At 41.6% G+C, this 24738-nt stretch overlaps 1 protein-coding gene across 4 annotated transcripts in view; it reads right to left on the reverse strand.

The window, feature by feature from the left end:
- Positions 1-13231: 13231 nt before the first annotated feature.
- Positions 13232-24738, reverse strand: part of RAB3IL1 (RAB3A interacting protein like 1) — a 47204-nt gene continuing 35697 nt past the window's right edge. For all 4 annotated transcript variants that reach the window (XM_073659420.1, XM_073659419.1, XM_073659422.1 and 1 more), the window contains 2 exons: positions 16463-16529; positions 13232-14259 (listed from right to left, as the gene is read on the reverse strand). In XM_073659420.1, coding sequence (XP_073515521.1) covers positions 14177-14259; positions 16463-16529 — 150 coding nt within the window. In that variant the 3' untranslated portion in view covers positions 13232-14176. The remainder of the gene's footprint in view (positions 14260-16462; positions 16530-24738) is intronic.

Consider the following 24738-nt stretch of genomic DNA (forward strand, 5'->3'; position numbering starts at 1 on the left):
CTCCTATGTCTCCTACTACTGCATTCTAGTAATTTTTAATTGCTTCACTGTATCAAAAATAATAAAAATAAGCAATTTTTCAAAAAGTCTTGGTCAATTTTTTTGTTTAATTTTGCATCTACAGCTCCAATGCAGACCTACAGATGGCAAAAATACTGATAAGTTAGAGATGAGCGAATAAATTCGCAGGACCCTGGTCCAACGGTCACATCAATATTCTGTGGTAGGCAGACAGGAGTCCGGCAAACCGCCTCCTATCTACCAGAATCCTCAGTGTCTCTTCTGGTTTGAGATATACAGTACAGACCAAAAGTTTGGACACACCTTCTCATTTAAAGATTTTTCTGTATTTTCATGACTTTGAAAATTATACATTCACACTGAAGGCATCAAAACTATGAATTAACACATGTGGAATTATATACTTAACAAAAAAGTGTGAAACAACTGAAAATATGTCTTATATTCTAGGTTCTTCAAAGTAGCCACCTTTTGCTTTGATGACTGCTTTGCACACTCTTGGCATTCTCTTGATGAGCTTCAAGAGGTAGTCACCGGAAATGGTCTTCCAACAATCTTGAAGGAGTTCCCAGAGATGCTTAGCACTTGTTGGCCCTTTTGCCTTCACTCTGCGATCCAGCTCACCTCAAACCATCTCGATTGGGTTCAGGTCTGGTGACTGTGGAGGCCAGGTCATCTGGCGTAGCACCCCATCACTCTCCTTCTTGGTCAAATAGCCCTTACACAGCCTGGAGGTGTGTTTGGGGTCATTGTCCTGTTGAAAAATAAATGATGGTCCAACTAAACGCAAACCGGATGGAATAGCATGGCGCTGCGTGATGCTGTGGTAGCCATGCTGGTTCAGTATGCCTTCAATTTTGAATAAATCCCCAACAGTGTCACCAGCAAAGCACCCCCACACCATCACACCTCCACGTCCATGCTTCACGGTGGGAACCAGGCATGTAGAGTCTATCCGTTCACCTTTTCTGCGTCGCACAAAGACACGGTGGTTGGAACCAAAGATCTCAAATTTGGACTCATCAGACCAAAGCACAGATTTCCACTGGTCTAATGTCCATTCCTTGTGTTCTTTAGCCCAAACAAGTCTCTTCTGCTTGTTGCCTGTCCGTAGCAGTGGTTTCCTAGCAGCTATTTTACCATGAAGGCCTGCTGCACAAAGTCTCCTCTTAACAGTTGTTGAAGAGATGTGTCTGCTGCTAGAACTCTGTGTGGCATTGACCTGGTCTCTAATCTGAGCTGCTGTTAACCTGCGATTTCTGAGGCTGGTGACTCAGATAAACTTATCCTCAGAAGCAGAGGTGACTCTTGGTCTTCCTTTCCTGGGGCGGTCCTCATGTGAGACAGTTTCTTTGTAGCGCTTGATGGTTTTTGCAACTGCACTTGGGGACACTTTCAAAGTTTTCCCAATTTTTTAGACTGACTGACCTTCATTTCTTAAAGTAATGATGGCCACTCGTTTTTCTTTACTTAGCTGCTTTTTTCTTGCCATAATACAAATTCTGACAGCCTATTCAGTAGGACTATCAGCTGTGTATCCACCTGACTTCTGCACAACACAACTGATGGTCCCAATGACTCACCCCCTGGGCCATGGGGTACTCGAAACTGGGTCTTCTGGTGTACGATGCTGATGGGGGTAGTAGTGGCAACCCGATCCCGTGGCTCAGGGTGGTCAGACCAATGTTGTGGCAGTCTATTTATAGATTTGTGAATGTCCGACTACGCCACCCGTGGATTGCGGTCAGAGATAACCGCCGCTGCGAGACAGACCGCTGAGGCTGGTGTTGGGGTGCAGCACAGGGGTAGGATAACTCCCCACGGGAAGAGTGTAGCCTCAGGGCAGTGTAGGTGGATGCTGGGGGTGATGGTGCCGGCACAGCAGAAATCACACTGAGTCCAATGATGCAGTCCAGGGTCTTTTATTTACAGTTGTTATCCAAGTCACTTCTGTCAGCAAGGACTGCCCGAGCCGCGCTGCGTCCACCAGGTGAGGAGCTCGGTCAACCCCCAGGCAATTCAGGAGTATGGCACAGGACCTCCTTCCGTCCTTTCTCTGGCCTCTCGTGCCCTAACAGTGTCCTGACTTCTGTCCGGCTACCGCGGACCGTGTCGGGTAAGCGTTGGCCTTCACTTCCCGCTATCCTATATGGTGCCTTCCTAGCAGGTTTAGCGGGCGGTCGCACCAATAAATGGTCACAACCTCCGGTTCTTGGCTGAGGGTAGATTCGCCTCCACCAACTTAGGGATCCGGTACCTTTCCACAGCCTGACCCTTCCACCCGGTATAATGGGGTATGCAACGGTTGCTGACCGTTCTGCACCCTTAGGGTCCCTTCTGCCTTCTTGTTTCTGGAGCCCTTCCACTCCTCTGTCTCTTCTCCTTCCTTCCTTCTCCTTCTCCTCTTTGGCCCCAGCCTTCTCTCTAGGCCTGCCTCGTGGAGCCAAGCTCAGCCTGAGCCGCTGCTCCCTGTCGGTTCTCTCTCCCTTCTGCTCTGACTGAACTACTCCTCCTACTACTCTACTACTACTCACTGACTTAAGATGGCTCCCACCTTTTATCTGCTTCTCTGTGTCTGAGCTCAGGTGACCTGCACCCAATGAGCTCCTTCCTGTGCTCCAGCAACTGACCCCTTTCTGCTCCTACACCACTGGGTTCTCTTCCCCCCTCCCCACTCCAGCCAGGGACATGGTTAGTTGTGCCCGCAGCTGGGAGCACCGTCGAGCTGTCCCCCGGAAATGGGGTGTGTGTGTGTGTGCAGCTAACTGAGCCCTGGTCCACACTCCATCCTTACCTGGGAGTGGAATATCTCACCTCTGGATGAGGTGCAATACCCCTGTGGCAACCGAGCCCTCGGGGCGCCACACCAACCCCATTTATAAGGCAAGAAATCCCACTTATTAAACCTGACAGGGCACACCTGTGAAGTGAAAACCATTTCCGGTGACTACCTCTTGAAGCTCATCAAGAGAATGCCAAGAGTGTGCAAAGCAGTCATCAAAGCAAAAGGTGGCTACTTTGAAGAACCTAGAATATAAGACATATTTTCAGTTGTTTCACACTTTTTTGTTAAGTATATAATTCCACATGTGTTAATTCATAGTTTTGATGCCTTCAGTGTGAATGTACAATTTTCATAGTCATGAAAATACAGAAAAATCTTTAAATGAGAAGGTGTGTCCAAACTTTTGGTCTGTACTGTATATGCATACGCAAACACGATCCTCAACATTGCAATTGTAACACCAAGAAGGAAAAGTCATGGAATTAATGAAATTGCAGGATCAATAGACATGTTAATAATATGGAAATAATGGAAAAATGAAAATCAAATTTTCAAAACTTCTCGATTTATTCAGCATCGAGTATAAGCACCACATACAGGACGTGAAAGTGTCTCAAGAGCCATTTTTAAACACAGCAACACCAGGCCGCAAGTTGCAAGGTCTAAATGTGCTACCATAGCCTGCAGAGTCTCAGGACTTTTCTCTGTCAAGTCATTGATCGGTATTTGCAAAATGGAGCTGACCGCAGTGGACCTTGATGATTTGGCAAAGTGCAATCATTGTGGCAAAACAGACAAACATTAGTTACTTCACTGATAGCAGCCAGGGCGTATAAATGCAGGGATTTCTGCGTGTGGCACTCATACACTATATTGACTACATTGAGATCTTTTTAAAATTTTGTTTCCATCTTTCCATCATTTGCCTATCATTAACATGTCTATCCATCCCGTGATTTCCATAATTCCACAATTTTTCCTTCTTGGTTTTGCAATTTTTATGAATAAAAACCACTAAGTTAAGGTAAGAAAATACCATCAATCTGATTGAGTTTAATAGGAATACTATCTTGGCCTTCAAAGATAACGTGCAATTCCATCTATCGGTTGGGGACATTCTGCCCTTTATATTTAGGAACACATGGCAGTGAATGTAACCATGGAACTTTGATCCCAGTAGTCAGGCAGCAGTGAGACGAGGACAGACTCACGGCCGAGCTATGGTGTGATGTGTATTAAAGTCCAACATCCAACTCGCAACTTAGGCTAGAGTCTCCGTTATCAGCTGGATCTTTCTCTCTTCATCACTGTGTCAAGGGGAACAGAGTTTTCTCCTTAGATACATATGTTATGAATGACCGTATCGCACACTGACAAACATCCAGAGAGCAGACTTCAGCAGAATCAGATTGCCAGCAGTCTCGTCTTTGCATGCACTGTACTTACATCTGTGTGGACCTCGGCACCCTGTACTGTCCACCTCCACGTTCCTCCACGTACCTCTCTGTGTACTGATCTGCACAGCAACGTTCTGTGTATTGGACACAACATTGATTTTCGTTTTCATGGTGTTCATATATGGTGGATTATTATCATCCAAAAAGTATGGCTTACATATACAGTGGTGTGAAAAAGTGTTTGGTCCTTCCTGATTTCTTATTCTTTTGCATGTTTGTCACACTGAAATGTTTCAGATCACAAAACAAATTTAAATATTAGACAAAGATATCACAAGTAATCACAAAATGCAGTTTTTAAATGAAGGTCTTTATTATCAAGGGAAAAAGAAATCCAAATGAACTTTTAGTTGCTCTTTATGGGGAGAAATAGAAGACATCAGCACTTTGATGTTTTAAATTTTACGCTATTTATGTGCAGCACAAATAAAGTGTTATCTTTTCTCTGTGCATCAGTACAATTCCAGGGATACCAAATTCACATATTATTTATTTCTGTTTTATTGCTTCTGTGCAATAAATACATTGTTTGAAAAAAGTAATTTGTTTTCATGCCCCAATATTCTGAGACCAATGACACGGTATGAAGACCTATTTTTTGTATGACAAGATGTATTTTTCATTAGCATCATTTTGTTGTACATTTGACTTTTTGATCACTTTTAATTACACTTTTGATGAGGTGGTACGAATGAGAAAACAGCAATTCTGGATATGTTTTTGTTTTTTTCTGACACTGTGAACTCAATATAATTGACATTATTCTGCAAGTCCCATTTTTGATGGAACACGTTGTTGTGTTCACTGATGCCTTTGGTCACTTTTTATCACATTTTTTTGTGATGTGGGTTGAACAAAAAAACAGCAATTCAGGCATGATTTTTTTCCCTCTTTTTCACAACATTCATCATGCCGGAGAAATAATGATATAGTTTTATATTATGCGCCAATACTATGAGTTTAAAACCCAATTCATACCTTTTTGTTACGTTTTACTACTTTTGCATAAAAAAATAACTTTTTAAAGAATATACTGTATATCCCGACTCTCTCCCATACACAGGATCGCTCACTCTGCCCAGCACTCCTGTGTTCTTTATGAGAGAGTCGCTGCCAGACATGTCTGCCAGCGGCTTATCTCTTAGAAAGCAAAAGATCCAAAATGAGTCCAAAACTAGTCATGCCATCATCTGTTGGGGGACAGTCAAGAGACCCCATAAATACATTAGACTATTGCATGAGCATAAGGATATCGGCGGGTTTGTCCAACATTAGTCTAATGTTTTGGGGGGCTTTATGTGTCTGACTACTATAGCATTCATTTGTCCAGTCTGCAGTGTGGTGATCTCTGCAGACCACATCTGTAGTATCTGACCTCTATGTGATCACTATATTCAGTCTCAGTATGGTGGTAATATTCACTGACAGTATGTTAATCATTTTGGTGATCCTATAATTTGTGCCTAGGTCAGTGGGAGCTGTAAGTAAAGTTCTGTATGCGCCCACTACCCAAAGGCAGGGTTTGATATCATAGTGCCCAGATCTGTTGGCATCTCTAGGAAAGAACTCTGCCTCTGTTTCATGTCAGCTCCACTTTTTCTAGGCACCTTCATAATTGGACATTGACTATAACAGGCCAACAATGCGGCCCCTGAGGTTCAGAGTGATGAATCCTTGCCCATAGGACATGGGTAGAAAATCGTAGCAAAATGCCAGCAAAGAATTTCCAGAAATTAGTTGCCTATCTAGACTCCAGCAGTAGAATGATTATAACTTATTTAGTTATTACAACTCGATCACTCAATTAATATGTAAAAAATTGCAAAATGTCTATTTATATTTTGTTTGGGTAGTTCCAAGTAAAAGATACAAAAAGCCAAACAAATATTTTCAACAAAAATGTGGTTTCGAAAAAATGGTATAATGGTATCTGTCTGGTCAGAGGATATTGATGACCTATTCTCAGGATAGATCATCAAAATCAGATCGGTGGGGGTCCGAAACCAGGTACTCCCACTGATCAGCTTTTATTTGCTCCAGCAGTGACCGGATGTAAACACATGCAATAGAGCTGCAAAGTGCAGCTGCATTCAATGTGTAGCGGCAGCAGTAGAGCACTGCAGAGCAGCTCCTAATCAGAAGTGACTGCTACACATTGAATGGATCCGTTCCATGTGTTTATCCAGCTGCTGCCAGAGCAAATCAACTAATCAGTGGGATAGTGACCACCACTAATCTGATATTGATCAATGAATTTTGTAATATCTAATAATTTTTTTTGTAGATTTATTGTGCAAATTAAAAAAATAAATCTCTGGTTGCTGGCTATAGGTGATCATAATATTCTTATTATGTGTCAATATTTAGTAGCAACATGTGTTCTATACACCACAAAGTAAGAAAGAGGAAATAGTACAAAAAGGCATTAAGATATATCAGCAGAAGATAGATTTTTCATTGGCTGATTAGGACCACAAGTGAAACTTTAGGTTAAAAGGTACAGTTACACTGACACCTTGTGGAAATCTACAGAACTGCTGCCTGTCACCTATTACCAAAAATCGTAATGGAAAATGATGGAAAAGTCTTGTAAATGTAAACTGTGAGTTGAACAATAATAATAAATAGACATGAGAATGGTTTGCTGTACAGAAATCATTTAATGTCATTTCATAGATCAATATACACATGTACTAATTTACCACTTCATGTTGTATAATACTGGTTAGTAACGCCCCCAATAGGGTGCTCTGCAGCATAACATCATAACATTACCCTTCTCCTCCCCTTTGTTACGACACATTACGGCTGTGTGGTACACATAGAAAACACACTCACGTAGGAGTATAATGGACAGTTTTCAGACATTACAACATGAATATGTCATTTGTAAAATAAAGAGGTTGTGCTTTGTCCCCAGTCACAATAATATCCTGTGAGTTTGCAGGGACTATGATTTGTGCCAGCAAGTAGCCCCAGAATGGCATGTCAGATTACTAAAAGACGTGCTATAGAAATAGCACTACAAGTACAAGGATACACACAGGTGCAAGTTCTCATAACATAGAGGCGAGTGCACTATGGCTGTTCAGCTGCTGTTAGCTATAAGCCTTCACACTTGGCATGCTGAGATTAGTAGTTCTACTACTGCTGAAGGCCATTGTTTGTCCATGCTTCTCTTCATTCAATAGATTAGCTCATATATTAAGTTCTGTAAGCGGGTGCTGGGCTATAAGCACCATGGATGAGTGAGTCCCTAGGGCTAAGGCAGGCCCAGGAGAGAGATGTCACAAGTACAAGACATTGTGCCTCATTTATTGAAATTGTCTAAAAGACAAACTGTCTTAGCGACCAATCAAAGTTCAGCTTTCATTTTTTATAATGCTCTGGTAAAATGAAAGCTGCTCTGTGATTGGTTGCTATGAGCAACATAGATATATATTTTTCTTTTAGACCCCAGTAACTGAATAGCTTTGGAGGGGTAAAATGTGTAGTGTACAGGGAAATATATCCCAACCATTAGTCTCTCCCAGGCCGAGGTGCCTAAGGGGGCCTGCGGGGCCCTCCGCCATGTGAGAAGACACCGGTATAATAAATATTGCATAGTAGGTGAGGGGCTTTAATTGGTGCCTCAGTCACTGTCAGGGGAACGTCCCAAGATTGGGAGCAAAACGAACATAGTGAAACCTTTTATTACAAGGTCACTAATTCATTTAAATGAGAGTCATGTAATGTTACATTTCCTACGGCCGCCCCTGGCTTCACAGCTGAGAACCAAGGGGGAAGTGAACGGCGCTGGACAACTCCTTTAAGGCCTCGGCCCCACTATCAGTATTTGGTCAGTATTCGGTCAGTATTTTTTCTCCGGAGTGGGAGCCAAAACCAGGCGAGGAACAATCAGAGAAAAGGTATCATAGAAACAAGTCACCAATTCTGCATTTATCACCCACTCCTGGTTTTGGCTCCCACTCCTGAGAAAAAATACTGACCGAATACTGACCAAATACTGATAGTCAGTGGGGGTCCGGGTGATGACACCCACACAGATCGCTCAGATCACTTGTTTGATGTGCGTTGTTCAGGCAGCTGGAGCGCACAAGGGGTATGGGGGCTCAATAACAAGTCTATGAGGCAATGCTTCATCCTGTGTACTGGCCCACAGACCTTATACAGAGCACCGCTCTGGGCTCACACAATCAGCCGAGGGTCACACGACTGTTTTCTCTCCATCTAAGAAAATCGGTCCGATTATGCTAATTAAATTCTGATCAGAGTGGGATCCAATTTTCTCGGAGGTGGAGAGAAAAAAAAAAAAAGTTTTTCCACTGTCTCCATTATGTCAGTCCTTGAAAATCGGACCACACTTTTATTCTTTTCACCAGCCCATAGACATAAATGGGTGAGTAACATCTGATTCTCACAGGCATATCGTGCATGCTGCATTTTTTTTTCAGACCACTCGGTCTAAGGAAAAAATCGGACATGTGCACAACCCCATAGAATAACATGGGTATGAGTGCTATAAGTCAAGACCACAGATAGCACTCGTCCGATTGAAACGGTTGTCCGCACGAGCCCTTAGGAGCCGGGGTCTCCTGACTCCTGAGCAGCACATCATACAAATGTTTTAAGTGATTGGTGGGGGTCTCAGGATCCGGACGCCCCACAGATCTATTGGGTGTTTTAGCACTTATTACATAGCTAACAAAAAAAAGTGTAAATACTCTTCAGAGGTGATTTCCATTCACTGACAGCGAGGAGAGATCTTGAACTTTGGTCTGGGCAGACTTATTATAGACAAGAACATTTACTTCCTATAACTGTATTATATCTACATGCTAATTACTAACATTTCAGCATTGCCCTAAACAGCAGAATGGTCAGGGATAGAGATGAGCAAACCCGAATTGTAAAGTTTGGGGTTTGTACCGGAGACCTAGTGTCCGGTGCTGAACTCCGAACATGGACTTCTCCTGGAAGTCAGTCTTACAGTTCGGGAGTCTGGAGAGGAAGAGAGTGAGAGGGTGAGAAAGAGAAACTGAGAGAGAGAGAGAAGGAGAGAGAGACAGAGAGAGGGAGAGAAAGAGGGAGAGAAGGAGAGAGAGACAGAGAGAGGGAGAGAGAGAGAGAAAGGGGGAGATAGTGCGAGCGAGAGAGGGGTAAAGAGAGTGGAAGATAGAGAGGGAGAGAGAGAGACAAAGAGGGAGAGAGAGAGACAGAGAGAAAGAGGGAGAGAGAGAAAGAGAGAGAGAGAGAAAGAGGGAGAGAGACAGAGAGAGAAAGAGAGAGAGAAAGAGGGAGAGAGAGAGAAAGAGGGAGAGAGAGAGAAAGAGGGAGAGAAAGAGGGAGAGAGAGAAAGAGGGAGAGAGAGAGACAGAGAGAAAGAGAGAGAGAGAAAGAGTGAGAGAGAGAGAAAGAGGGAGAGAGAGAGACAGAGAGAAAGAGGGAGAGAGAGAGACAGAGAGAAAGAGAGAGAGAGAGAAAGAGGGAGAGAGAGAAAGAGGGAGAGAGAGAGGTATTTTCTAGCTCTAAAGTTCGGGTCACCATTGATTTCTATGGGGTTCAAGTTCAAGTTCTGATACCCGAACTGAACTTTGTACTAAAGTTCGGTGGAACCAGACGAACCCAAACTTCCACGGGTCTGCTTGTCCCTAGTCAGGGGATTTGGTTCTGCCCTTGATGTCAAACCAATGCCTCCTCATCACTCTCAGAAACAGGGGACGCTTCGAAGGAACAGCTTGAGGTAGATCAGCTGAGGGCGACCACTGCAGAAAATGTGTATTATTACATAGTGTTCCTTCAAATGAATAGGCAATCATGTAATATGTGACCATGTAGAATCCAAGAGTGTCCCTCTATCAGGGCTCATATATATCCCTGAGTGATGGATGTTCCACCATAGTCTTGACATGGAGATTGGTTGTCCATATTGGACAACCCCTTTAAGCATTAGCAATTTCCAGATATAGAGATAATACCTGTTGGTAAACTCTCAGATTCAGTTTATCCCTAAAAAATTTCCCAGGGTGACCAGTGACCATTTTCACCTGCTATCATTTTTTAGTGTCTCCTATAGGAACCTCACTTATTGTGGGGCACCATTGTAAATCTGTTAGCTAGTTATGATTTCGTGACCACAATAACATATAGTTGACATTTACATTATGTCCAACAATGTTACTCCATTATGTACAATACTGAGTCCTAAAAACATCATTAAAAAAATAAAATACTACATTTAAGACTAACGAGATGGAGACTGCATTACTTTTCTGTGCTGGTTGGATATTGGGAAAAGGGTTTTCAACACTAGTATAAAAATATTTTCTTTTAAGAAAGTCACAGTGAATAGCAGAAAGCTGGTGTGTATACGGACTGCAGCGAGGGTGATTGACTTGTGTGCTGAGGATCATTGTTACATCTCTGTAAAAAGGAAAAAAAGCAAAAACAAAGGGGAATTAATCTGGCCCAAGATGTGAAAAGAGAGTTTGTCAGCCACTGGGCAACTGTCAATAACATATTATAATTTCTCACCTAATAAAACTTGACTAGGTGGCCCTTTAAAAGTAGAGGATGGTTGATTAGTGATGCCAAAAAGTCCATGGTCATAGGCCAAGAAACCCAAGAACCATAAATCATATGAAGAAGTCAAATATGGGATGAAGAAGTTTCATGGGATATTACATACCTATCCTTAGGACAAACAATCATATTACAGTATATTACAGGGGTCTGGCTCCCAGATCCTCCCCTATTCAATTTGGTACTGATGACCCTTTTTAAGGACTAGAAATAGGATAATCAATAATAAAGTCCTGTAGACCCCTTTAAAGAGTTGTTCCTATTCTTTAGAATTTATCACCTATCCATATAGGATATATTGCTGATTGGTGGAAGTTCAGCAGTTGGATTCCCCTCCAATCCCAAGAACAGGCCTCTCTGAATGGAGCGCTGACCAGGGATAAGCACCATGGCTCCGCTCAGTCTCTATAGGACTGCCGAAAAAGCCAAGCACTGGTCTCAGCTATCTGCAGCAGTCCCATATACAATCAATGGAGAAGCACTGACTTAAATATATAAATGCAGCTATTTTACCAAATGTGATTGAACCTCAGTCAAGAATTGACCCTAGGATTGGGTATTTATGACCGAGTGAACGTGGCCAAAGGCTTCTATTGATGATTTTTTTCCATTTTGCATTGTTTTGATCATCATCATCAAATGAGAACTCATTATGAGTATGGAGTGGATTGGCCTAAGATTAAGTCTTTGAAAACCAGAGTAAAAAATACCCACAAATGCTCAAAACTGTCTTTGCCATTAATAAATTAGACAGAAAAGAAGGATGTAGATTCTACTGACGTTGGCGGCACACAAGAGGGTCTGAAAATCTGTGGTGATGTAAATTAGTTTTTTCAGTTTAATATCGGGTTCAGACAGTGAAACTAAACTGTGGCGAATTGTGGCCATGACTAGCTCGGTGTGCATGTCCACAAAGCGGATGAGTGCAGGAGCTGCCTGCTATTTAGATGCGATTTTTCCACGCAGACCATCAGTCCATGTGGAAAATAGTCCATGTGTAAAGGGTATAATGGGTCCGTTTGCTCTCTATGGACCTTCCTTGGTGAACAAAGACAGCACACAACCAGATAATATGCTCATCCAAACGAGGCCTTAGGCTACATTCACAAATCAGTGGGCCGTGATCCAAGTATGGACCGAAATGCTCAGACTTACTCCAGGTTCCCTGAGCTGAACTCAACAGCCTTATAGATGCCGATGTGGCTGCTCAGTTTGCGTTAGGAGACCCAGCGGCCAGTACGTTGTGGTCTGTACTTGGACCACGACACATTGATGTGTGAATATGGCCCAATTTCTAGTCTTGTCCAATAGTTCAGTGGAAGAAACAAGTGTGGAATGTAGAGATTCCAATTTTATCAGATGCCAGAATAACTGACATTTACTGTATACCATAAAACCATACACTGTTAAGCCTAGTACTGGTCCTAAGGGAGTGGAGCACAACACAATAAATTAAAGACCTCGTGATTCAGGCTACGCCCATCGGGCCCAGCACTATGCATAACACAGTGTATCATTATTTTTTCTTTTTGTACAATTTTTTATTTTACATTTTTGGAATAGCTGCAAATCAAATACTATTGCAGATTTTTAAATGGAAGATTGGACTATACAACTGTTAAGTCCTTTGAACAGTTACAGTGGTTTTCCCATGAACAAAGTACATTTTAATCAAATGATCTTAAAATAAAAATAAGTTCCAAAATTGGATGTGCTAAAAATAATGTTCCTGTGCTGAGATAATCTTATAAATGTGCCCCTGCTGTGTACTGTGTAATGGTCATGGGAAGGAAGGCCGATGGCCTACAGAAGATGAGCCATACTCAAATTTATAAATATAGCAAAATACTTTGTTGATGCAATAACATACAGGTGAGGTAGATAGGGTACATATAAAAAGAAGCACTGGTGGACAACACCGAAGCACACGGCGGAACTAATCATAACATGTATATAGATAGCCCACAATCATGATCACTATGCAATTAAGGTGTTACATACAGACCCCTGTATATTCAGTACGTGCTTAGCACCTAGCGATCACCTAAAGGCTTATCCTATATTAATAACAATCTATAAGGTATGAGAAAATTTACCTAAGAGGAAGGCATTCTGCTGAAACGCGCGTCTGGGTGGAGCTCCGGCGGTTCCTGCAGCACCACGGTCCCTGATTGTCTTAGGTAAATTTTCTCACACCTTATGGATTGTTATTAATATAGGATAAGCCTTTAGGTGATCGCTAGGTGCTATGCACATACTGAGTATACACGGGTGTGTATGTAACACCTTAATTGCATAGTGATCATGATTGTGGCCCATCTATATACATGTTATGATTAGTTCCGCCGTGTGCTTCTTTTTATAAGTACCCTATTTACCTCACCTGTATGTTATTGCATCAATAAAGTAGTTTGCTATATTTATAAATTTGAGTATGGCTCATCTTCTTTTGGCCATCAGCCTTCCTTTCTCTGTAATATAATATGATGAACCAATCACATATCAAGTCCTAGGTAAACAGTACTAAATATGGGTTACAATATCCTGATGATTACATTGAGTGTACTGGTTTTTTTCTGCAAGCTCCCTGTGTAATGGCTGTGTCTGACCGTACAGGAACATGGTCTGATCATACCACAGCTCCTGGGCAGGGGAGGAGAAAAAGAATATACAGACAGGACAGCAGGGGATCACAGCTGATTCTTTCTGTGAGGTAAAACATTTCCCTGCCTGTTTAAAAACAAGCGGCGCAGGAACATTTTTTTAACACATCCAATAGTGTAACTTATTTTTATTCCAAGCTCCATAGATTAAAATGTACTTTATTCGAGGGACAAACCCGGTAAGATCATGATGCTATTTTCTAGATGACAGGGAAAGCAGCATAATGTAAGGTATTGCCACTATAATATAGTTGTATCATATACAGCCCTCATTTCTAGCTTATAAAGTACCATGTGATATACACAGGGCCACTTACTAACAGAGAAGTAATAGTGGACAACCCAAAGCAACCAATCAGAAGTTAGACTTAATCTTTCTTGTGCAAATTCCAACATTGAGAGCAGATATGTAATTAGCTGCTGTGGGTTTGCGCACATTACAATATATTCAGGATATCTGTAAAGTGACTAATTCTATTTCCATTTCATGTTTCATCTCCAGATTGGTTGAGTTTTGTACCATGTAGGAAGGGATAACACACAGTTCACACAGATGCAGTTGTGTTTTCACAAGCGCACACTCATGCCTCCCATTTTACTTGACCCGCAGCAGCAGTTTGGTGATTTATTTAAGTGTTGTTCTGGTGGTTCAGGTCCTGTTGACACCATTAGGACTCGTTGGGATAGAACCCAAGTTTTGCAGATGACATCTCACGCCGGAGCCTCATGATTTCCCAGAATATCAGCTCCGCTGCACAAGTGGAGAAAAGGAGCCTTAAAATCTGTTTCATGGAATGAACCAACAACAACAAAAGCAACACAGCTAACAGCTATTGGAAATGAGAACTTTAATTATGTATAATAGTAAGGTTCCGTTCACACGCAGCTGAAAACCGCAACAGCCCTGTGCGGTCTTTCCACTATTTTCCTGCACAATTGCTGTATTTTACAAGGAAACTGCAGATTATGTTGGAGAAAATCAGTTCCATTTATCTAAATAGAATTGTTGCAGATGAATGGGACAGTTGTAGAATTTTCCGCAACAAAATCTGGAGCAAATATGCAACATGTGAACTTAGCCTTAGGGTAAGTTAACATGTTGCATATTTGGTTTGGGGTTCAGTACGTAATTTGCAGGCAGAAAATCCATAGTGTAATATACATGTTGCTGAAAATTTCTGTGCAGAAACTGAAATGTGCAGATGTAAAACTTGTAGCATGTCAATTCTTTGGGCTTGGATTTCATTTTGCAATAAAGACGGTGAAATCTGCAGCAATTCCACAACAAAATCTGCTGCAAAATTTGCATGTAACAAATACGTTAAGTGTGAACTTACACTTAGGCCACGTTCATACGTTCAGTATTTGGTCAGTATTTTACATCAGTATTTGTAGCCAAAACCAGGAGTGGGTGATAAATACAGAAGTGGTGACGTGTTTCTATTATACTTTTCCTTTCATTGTTCCACTCCTGATTTTGGCTTACAAATAAGTGATGTAAAATACTGACCAAATACTGAATGTGTGAACGTGGCCTTAGAGTGTGAGTTATGTAACAGATGCATATGAGGCTTCATGCAGACGTCTGTGAATTGCATGCATGTTGTACATGGATAAAATACGTGCTCATTATGGTCTATGTGAGATGTCAGTTTTTGATCTGAGTAAAGGCAGGTGCAGACAACTGTGTATTTTCTCATCTGAGAGAATCCGGACAATTATGCAAATGACACTGATCAAATTCTGATCATAGTGTATTCAGATTCTCTTAGATGAGGAGAAGATGGAGAAAAAATGTTCTCCATTCTGTCAGTCAGTGTGAATCGAACTGCACTCAGAGGTCATCCAAGGTTTCCCGTGCACACATAGACTTGCATGGACGAGTGCGAACCGAATATTGGATCAAACTTGGGCAATCAGCGATTTATTTCCCTGGTCTGGCTCTGTATGATGAAAAAAATTGGACATGTGCACTGCCCTATAGAATAATATTGGTCTGAGTGTGATCTGATGATTTATCGGATCGCACATTGACAACAAATACGCTCCTCTGCATCTGCCATAACAAATAAAAATGGCCCATACAAGTCAATTGTCCGTGAAAAATCACCGGCAGCACACATTGCCATCCATGTGCTATCCTTCTGCTGTCCATTTTTAACATTCCAATGTTTAGGAAAAGCTTAACAATTTATTTTTTTATATGAGAAAATCACTGATGGTAAAAACTGACACGCTGACCAAATACAGATCAGATCAAAAACAAATAGGATCGAAAAAAAGATGAAAATGAAACAGTTTTTTTCTTGTGTATCAGAAAAACCACTGCTGTCTGAACGAGGCCTTAGGTAATTGCTTGTTATGCAGTTCTTCAATATACAAGTGAGGAGTGCAAGTCTTCGGTCTGATCACATGTGTTTTTGCAACAGTTTTTCCGCTTCAAACACCATAGTGGTAGCAGGTAAAGCACTGCATGCAATATGCTCATTTTTGCCTCATTTTTACATGCGTTTTTTAATTGTTTTTACTTGCGTTTTTCTCCCATTCCTCTGCAAAAACGCTGAAAGAATTGACATGCTGCGTCTTGGCAAATAGTGCAGAATACGTGCAAAAAAAAAAAAAAGCACCTTGTGCATAAGGTTTCAGAAATTCCAATTTTTAAACCTTATGCTGCACATTTTACACACTAACTATGCTGCATAAAATAAGCAACAAAAACGCCACGTGTGAACATACCCTTACAGTGCATTGGGAACTAAGCAACTTACTGCTCTCAGTTCTCCAATGACAATTCATCACTGGATCTTCATCATAGACGACACGAGCATCTTTACTGTGCTCAGCTCGTCCTGTTATGTTCTTGTTCCTTATGTAGCTAATGATGTCTATTCACAGATCACACAAACTGCACTGAAGACTGTAAAGTATCTGGAGCATAAGACAAGACTACTTACTGTCCTGGCGTACCAGACCTTGCTGTATGTAACGGATGTAAGTGAAGAAATTGCAGACTGCTGTTATCTGTAGGGGAGAGAAAGCCCATGTGAGGAACAAGGCAGTAAAACATAAACAGGTGCATTGCCCCATCTATAGCAGCCTGGGGTGAAAAATTATAAAGTCAAGTACTTAGATCTAGACTTATTGCAATACTGACCAAATACTGATAGTGGGGCCGTGATCTTATTCTATAACTCACTATACACTCTTTTTGAGAAGATGGATATTCTTCATCTGTATTCTGCCAGCACTATAAGTGCTGCAACTCTCCTCTCACTTTCCAGCATTCATTGCCACATTATTGTCATTGTTATGCCTGTATGAAGTGTGACAGACAGGAGAGCAGGAACAGACAGACAAAGACCCTCCTGTAATCCATCTCTGTGTCTCTGCTGCTAGAGACGAATTAATAACAGGTGGTCAGCAGGGCTCAGACAACATAGTTTTAAATTAAAGTGATTTGCAAATTGCCTGTTTATCACATTACATATCAAGTGAGATCACTGTGGTCTGAAAGAACAATTTCCACTTAATATGAACTGGATATACTGTAATTTCTTCATGAACAGTGGCATGCAGAGTGCTGATGGCTAAGGAAAAGCTTGGGTACTAGGCTGGGACCAGAGAACTGCAAACTACATCTTAAGTATCTGATGGTAATTAATAAGTCTGTATATAACAAAAAACCATGGGGCCAATTCATCGAAGCTTTGATGCCAAAAAAAGTGGCATAAAAGCTTTGAAAAGTCACCAAATTTTAGCACAACACAGAGCTGTGCAAAAGTTTTTGGACTTTTGCCGTTTTCAAGCCAGTTTTGAATCAGCTGTGATGAAATGGGCAGAGCGGGGGAGAAGCCATGGCTGGACAGAGCGTCACCACGCCTGCCGCTCCAACTCATAAAAAGTGCGCTACCTGATGAAGAAAGGTGAGTGGACTGCGAATAGTTAATTACCTTTATTAGAATTCCTCAATTCACAAACCGGTTTTCGGATCCGGAGTGGAGCCTTCGCCAGGGGTCTGTACAATGTGAGCGCTAGGCGCTGTTTAAATAGCAGATTTGGTGGTAAAAATAGGTATAAGTTTACAAAAATATTTTCTTTATATAAATATTGGCTAAAAATACTGAAGGAGTTCATATTAAATACATTATAGTACAATTAAATTAATTGTATTTAAAAATTACATAAAAATTGATTATTGTTATACAGGTTAAAATCTATTATTATCGCTGCATTATTAGAAGGTCATTTGGTTTCAATATAAGAAAAAAATGAAAATTCAAGTGTCCATTCTTTATTAATGTTGCTATATTTTTCGGAAATTGTAGTTAATAATATGTAACAATTTGTATCATTATAGTAGCCAATCTGATGTAGTTCTTCTTTGATCCAGCAGGTGCCCTCATTCCCCCATCAGCACAGAATGGATCGGTCATTTAATTTAGCGCACTGTTTCCCAAACACCAGTCCTCAGGGCCCCAACACATCATGTTTTCAGGATTTCCCTAGTATTGCACAGTTGAGAGAACTTGTGCCAATTTCTGATGCCTTCATAATAATTCCATAACCTGTGTAATACTAAGGAAATCCTGAAAATATGACGTGTTGGGGACCGTGAGGACTGGAGTTTGGGAAACTCTGATTTAGACCAAAAGGACGTAATGTTTCAAGCTTGTATATCCAGAAGATCTTTCTCTTTTTTAGTAGGTTAAATCTGTTTTGTGTGAATTTGGGTATCATGGATATAGGTTTTTTTGTGGTTAGGATCAGGGCTGGGAGAAGGGGTAGGAAGGGTAGGCACCAGCCTAGGGCCCTACCTCTTGCCTACCCAAGGGGTACTTTGGAAAAAATTGCTGAATGTCTGCGACCAGCCGATACATTCCTCTGGCCACAGGCTTTTAGCACAGTGACGGCCAGGATGCGGGCACACAGGGGACCAGTGTCACTCACTAACACTGCTCACCCCTCTCTCTGCCTGTGTCCCAGCCGTCACTCCCTCCTTGTATTCTCGTCATTACGACGCAAATACAACTTATGTGATCCTGCCAGGACAGTAGCAGAGGAGCTGAAATCAGACCCTGCTCCCCCAGGAACTCCAGTACAACGCAGCCCACTTCTGGCCTGCGCCCTGTTGGAGGCGGCGCACGCAGGGACATCGGATGGCACAATGCAGTGACTTCATTGTGCCATCTAGTGCCCACTGCTGAACAGGATAGAAGAGGAGACTGTGGATGGGGAGTCTGGATTAGGGTAGTCTATTTTTTTTATTAATTCTTATATTATTTGGCCATGAATTGGGGGCTGTGCAGGGGCTATGAAATTAGTGGCTGTGCAGGAGGCCATGAAATTAGGGGCTGTGCAGGAGGCCATGAAATTAGGGGCTGTGGAGGAGGCCATAAAATTAGGGGCTGTGCAGGAGGCCATGAAATTAGGGGCTGTGCAGGAGGCCATGAAATTAGTGGCTGTGCAGGAGGCCATGAAATTAGGGGCTGTGGAGGAGGCCATAAAATTAGGGGCTGTGCAGGAGGCCATGAAATTAGGGGCTGTGCAGGAGGCCATGAAATTAGGAGGTGTGCAGGGGGGCATGAAATGAGAGGCTGTGCTTGGGATAATTAAATGATGGGCTGTGTGGGGGTCCATGAAATGATGGGCTGTGCGATGAAGGGGGGGTCTGACAGCAAATGAAGAGCTGTGCAGGGGACAGCAGAGTATATGAGGGGCTGCGGTGACGATACTGTATATGGGACTGTGGTGGACATTATACTAGGAGCTGTGGTGACCATACTGGATAGCGGGCTGTGGTGGATATCATACTTGGTGGTGTGCTGTCGAGACCATAATACTGTATGGGATGTGCGGGGCTGTGGTGACCATACTATATATTTGTTTTTTTTTTGTGGATATCATACCATTTGAATGGCTTTGGTGACCATCATAATGTGTAGGGGGACAGTATGATGTGTGGTTAAAGTTTGAAGAGGGTAGCATGCTGGGCAGTGCATAGTGTGAAGAGGGGGCACAGAATGGATATGGAGATGGAACAGTGTGAAATAGAGGCACAGTATGGAGAGAGATTAGAATGGTGTGGGGGAGACAGTGTGGAGATATAGAAAGTGTAATGAAAAATTATAGCCCCCTCTCTAATTTTCCAGTATACATCCAATATCTTCACACTGTCTCCCCAGCCATGCTAACCTCTCTCCATACTGTGCCCCTATTTTACACTGTCATGTTATAGGCCATGGATCATAATGGTGGACGATGTGGCATTTATAGCTGATATTGATAGACAGTGTGGTGGTTATAGCTCATTAAGGCGGAAAGTGTGGAGGCCATATACCATAGGAGGCTTATTTATGGTACAGTATGGACAGATATTTTTATGCAGAGGGCATTTTAATAAGACCGTTTGGGGATGTGCTGCAAAAGTCATCATCGCATCTCGACAAGATAGAGGTGAAACGAATGTTAGAACCCTCCTGTTTGTTTTTTTCCATCTTGTGTTTTGCGGTCACGTGACCATCTGCCTATATATTCCAGCTTCACCCTTTTGGCTGTGCTGGACTTCAGTGTTGTTTGACTGTTTTGCTAGCCAGGTGCTTCTGTGCCTATCTCTGTCAGTTTGCTTGGTCCTTCTGGGACCTCTAGTACCTTTTTGTCAGTTTATCTTTTTGTGTTCTGCAACAACCTTCCCTGTTCAGGAAGTGTCCCATTTTTGTTCCAGTCCTTAGTTCTTTTAGGGACCCCTTCCTTTATGCTATAGGTCTTCGTTCAGACTAGCCAAGGACTAAGGCGGGTCTGTTCGCAAGGAACAGGCAGCCCGCTACATCGTAGGGATTCAGCTTAGTCTTACTGTAGGGATAGCTTTCCCCTTTCTTTGCTTAGTACTTGTTGCAGATCATAACAATGAAAGGGACAACTCCAGAGAAGATGTAATTTATAAGGTACCTGGACGTACGGTAAATGTTTATTTGTGATACTAGCTGCGTTTCATCAGTCCTGTGGTTCATTTATGGTCCGTAGTCTGAGGATGGCTGGTAACAACAACTCCCTGTATCTCCTTACCATTGTTGAGGACATACTGGGAGTTTTGGGGTTGTAGGTTCATGCAATACAATTGTTTATTGGCCGACGTGACATTACAATTGATCGTTGTAGTAAGCTTGGTTCTTGTATTCAAGTACTTATGGTTCTGGTGATGTATTCATTTAGTGATGGTGGTTCTGGTGACGTAATCATGTACTGATAATGAGTCTGTTGATGTATTCATGTACTGATGGTCATTCTAGTGATGCATACATTTACTAATGTTGGCTCTGGTGACGTATTCATGCACTGATGGAGGTTGCGATGACGTATCTATTTTCTGATGATGTTTCTGGTTTCATATTAAGGTACTATTAATAGTTCTGATACACTAATTATGATTATGTACTGATGATGATTTTGGTTTTGTATTCATGTTCTGATGATGGTTCTGGTGATAGATATAATCACCAGAATCATCATCACTACAAGAACACATCACTAGAGCCATCAGAAGTACATGAATAAAGCACCAGAACAACCATCACTACATGAATATGTCACCACAACTGGAATATGTCACCAGAACCACCTTAAGTACATGAATACACCTCCAGAGCCACTATCAGTTTTGTGCCAGCTGTATTTGTCGCATGACGGACGCAAAAACTATCAAACGTATAATGCTGGACACCGTGATTAAAACTAAACAGCCACATTATAGTTAAGCTATATTAGCTTCTATGAGTTTGACATAAAAAATATAGGACATCAGGGATGAATATCGTTATTTTTCCCCCGTATTGTGTAAATGGTCCAAGAAAAATGAATGATTCTAGATCTTTAAAATCGCACTCCCTGTTAAGTCACATCCCTAAAGTACAACACTTTTTTTTACTTTTGCTGAAATTTTTTGGTGAAAAAGGTAACAATTCTAGTTGAAGTGGTCGTCAGATCTTGTTACCTAACTCATCGGTGGGTGAGGACAATAAGGGTGCTGTTACCTTAATCTCTGATCCATTCATTTGCTTTGGGGTGGGGTCGCCATTGGCTTCATCTGCCTAGGCCACAAAAATACCTTGTCAGGTTAGGATATAAAAAGGTGCTGTGTCTTGATAAACTGTGTTGCATAAATGTATTTTTTATATTAGATCTGTGTTTGTTGAGTCTATTGTGGAGCATTTGCATTCTTCTCCCTACCTGTTTTTACAGCAGCATGTTATTGGATAAATGACATATTTGGATTAACAGTTTAATTTCTGTTTGATAGTGAAGGTTTCTTTAGTGCGTTGAGGGGTAAATGTTTTTACATTATTACAGATGGCATTGCAACATCGACATCTAAGGGTATTTTATTTAAAACAAATTTGTGTTGTTTTGTGAAGCTTGGATGGATGTTTTTTTACTTTGCTGGGTGCTAATACATTTTTTCAGTCTTGGCGCTCTTCTAAATATGATAGATGGTGGGATTGTGGTTTTTTTTAGAAAAGGGTCATTGTGGAGTAGATTCCATTTCCAAGCAATTTGCATATTTGTGTATGGGAACTGTTATAGGTAGTGATAAGACTGAGTTTGAATAGATTTGAGTTGCTGATATTCTTTTTAGTGTTGTAGATACAAACAATTTGGCTGACTTGTTTGTTTTTTTCAAAGGCATGTATTATCAGTTTGTATGGATATTCATTTTCTATCAACCAATTTTTCAGGATCTTTGCTTGTTCGTTGAAGATTTCCGTGTCTGTGCAGTTGTTCCGAATTCTTTTGAATTGGCTGAAGGGAATATTTTTTAGCCATTTTTTGTGGTGACAGCTAGTGTAATGTAGATAGCTGTGGACGTCAATGCTTTTAAAGAAAGTTTTCGTTGTAATACTGCGGTTCCTTGTGCAGATGGATACATTCAGGAATTCGATAGATTCTTTTTGAATATTTGGGATCAGTTGGATACCCCATTCATTTTGTTGATCTCTTTACAAAAGTTAATAACCATAAAGATATTTGTGAAAGCTGGTGCTACTTTTGTGCCCATCACAGTGCCTATGCGTTAGTAATAGGTGGCGTTGTCATAGGTGAAATTGCTATTTTCTAAAATGAATTTTAGAACCCAAGAACCCAACCAAAAATACACCCCACCAAAAGATACAGAATATCTGTACATGATTATTAAAAACCTAAAGGAACAGAAATTATTCTCATCGACAAATCTAATGCGGTGTCACAACGATAACACGCACGCCTTTTCAGCACCATCCTACTCACTGCGTTCACTGCTCTGTTCCTCCCTGTATCAGGACATCTTGCTGAGCTCCCTCTTGCAGCATTCCCGGCATTTGTGCATCTTAATGTGGCTGGAGATTCTCCACCTAAATATAGGGAGGCAAGGACAGACTCTGCAGGAATTTAACCCTCGGTGTCCTGCCGAGTCCTGCTTTCCTGGCCTATCACCTGCCAGCAGGGAATATATTAGACAGCTCCTCCCCCCACACCTTGCCTGAACTTAGGTTCCTAGTTGCAGTGCGTCTCTTGTATCCTGTCAAGATGTTTGTTTGTTTTGACTCTCGTGTCACTGACCCGGCCTCTCCGCTCCTGATCCCGGCTTCGTATTTTGACCCTGTGCTGCCGGCCCCAACCTCAGACTTTCCGACCACGTCTCTGTCTTTGCTCTCGGTGCCTCGCATTTGTGCCTCTGACCCGTTTGTCATCTGCTGTAGGTCCAGGCACTGCCCTGGAGTGGCACCTGGTGACTACCCTACCGGCACAAGCCTATCCTCACCATCAGAAGCTCTAGTGAAGACCAGGTAGTCAGTTAATCACACTCCTCCAGGGTAAGCCTGGTCTGTGGCGCAGTGGGTCCACACCCACCACCGTCACATGTTGGATGCAAAGTCACGGTCCAGTTCCTACAATCACACAACAACCAATATACCAACAAATATTTTTTATTCCACTTCCCCACCCACACCAAACCCCTTACGCCTCACCAAACCTTATAACATGCTGCTGTAACTAACAATATGAAGAGAGAAGAACACAAGCGCTCCACAATAGATTCAACAAACACAGATCTAATATAAAAAATAAATTTATGCAACACAGTTTACCAATAATACACTGCACATTTTTTCACTCCAACCACAAAAATCCCATATCCATAATACTTATAGTTCAAATACCCAAAGGCACAGAAAACAGATTAAACCTGTTAAAAAGGAGATATCTTCTGGATATGCAAACCTGAAACATTACGTCCTTTCATACGACCTTACATCTAAATGAAATGACCAATACATTCTGTTCTGATGGAGGAATGATGATACCTGCTGGATTAAAGAAGAACTACATCTAATTGGCTACTATCTGTTAATTTTTGGTTATTTGTATACATAGGCCATCTGACGACGCACTCCACTCATCAGCCTCTGGCGGTTTTAACCACAGCAGGATCCTACTTACCCATATAAATATAGACTATCAGCCCAGGAGAGGAATCACATTAGGTTAGGTTCCCAGCAAAGAGAATCGCCTTATGGCGGCTAATGGGTTTACATAAATTGGTCAATTTATGCGCTAAATATTTTCATTTTTTACTATTTTCTAGAGCAGTAATGCTATTCAAATTTCATATATTTCATGTTTGCATGCCATAGCAGTACAGAATGCAGCTTTATTTGTTAGTTATATATGGAGATGGCTACTCTTAGTTTGCACCTGTACACACCAGTTTTCTGTTTGGAAGTGACTGTCAGTCTTTTGTTATTTATATATAGGCTCTCTGGCTAGCACTCCACCCATCAGCCTGTGGTGGTTTTAATCACAGCAGGATCCTCATATAACTGTTAGCTTCTGCCTAGGACAGGATTCACATTAGGATAGGTTCCCAGCAAAAAGAGTCGCCTTACCATGGCTACCGGGTACACATGAATTGGCCAATTCATGCGCTAAGTATTCTCGTTTTTTTCCTATTTCCTAGAACAGTAATGTAATTCAGATTTCAGATATTTCATATTTCTATGCTATAGCGCCACAGAGTGCAACTTTATCTGTTGGCTACTATACAAACTGATACAAATTACTAACTACAATTTCCTAAAAAAGATAGCAACAATAATTATGAATGGACACTTGAATTTCCATTTCTTCTATTACATTAATTCTCCCTACAATTATTTTGAAACCAAATGACCTTCTAATGATGCAGCGATAATACTAT

The sequence above is a fragment of the Phyllobates terribilis genome, unplaced genomic scaffold (genome assembly GCF_046119375.1).
Source record: "Phyllobates terribilis strain yellow unplaced genomic scaffold, ASM4611937v1 Scaffold_13__5_contigs__length_258822181, whole genome shotgun sequence".
Taxonomy (NCBI): Eukaryota; Metazoa; Chordata; class Amphibia; order Anura; family Dendrobatidae; genus Phyllobates; species Phyllobates terribilis.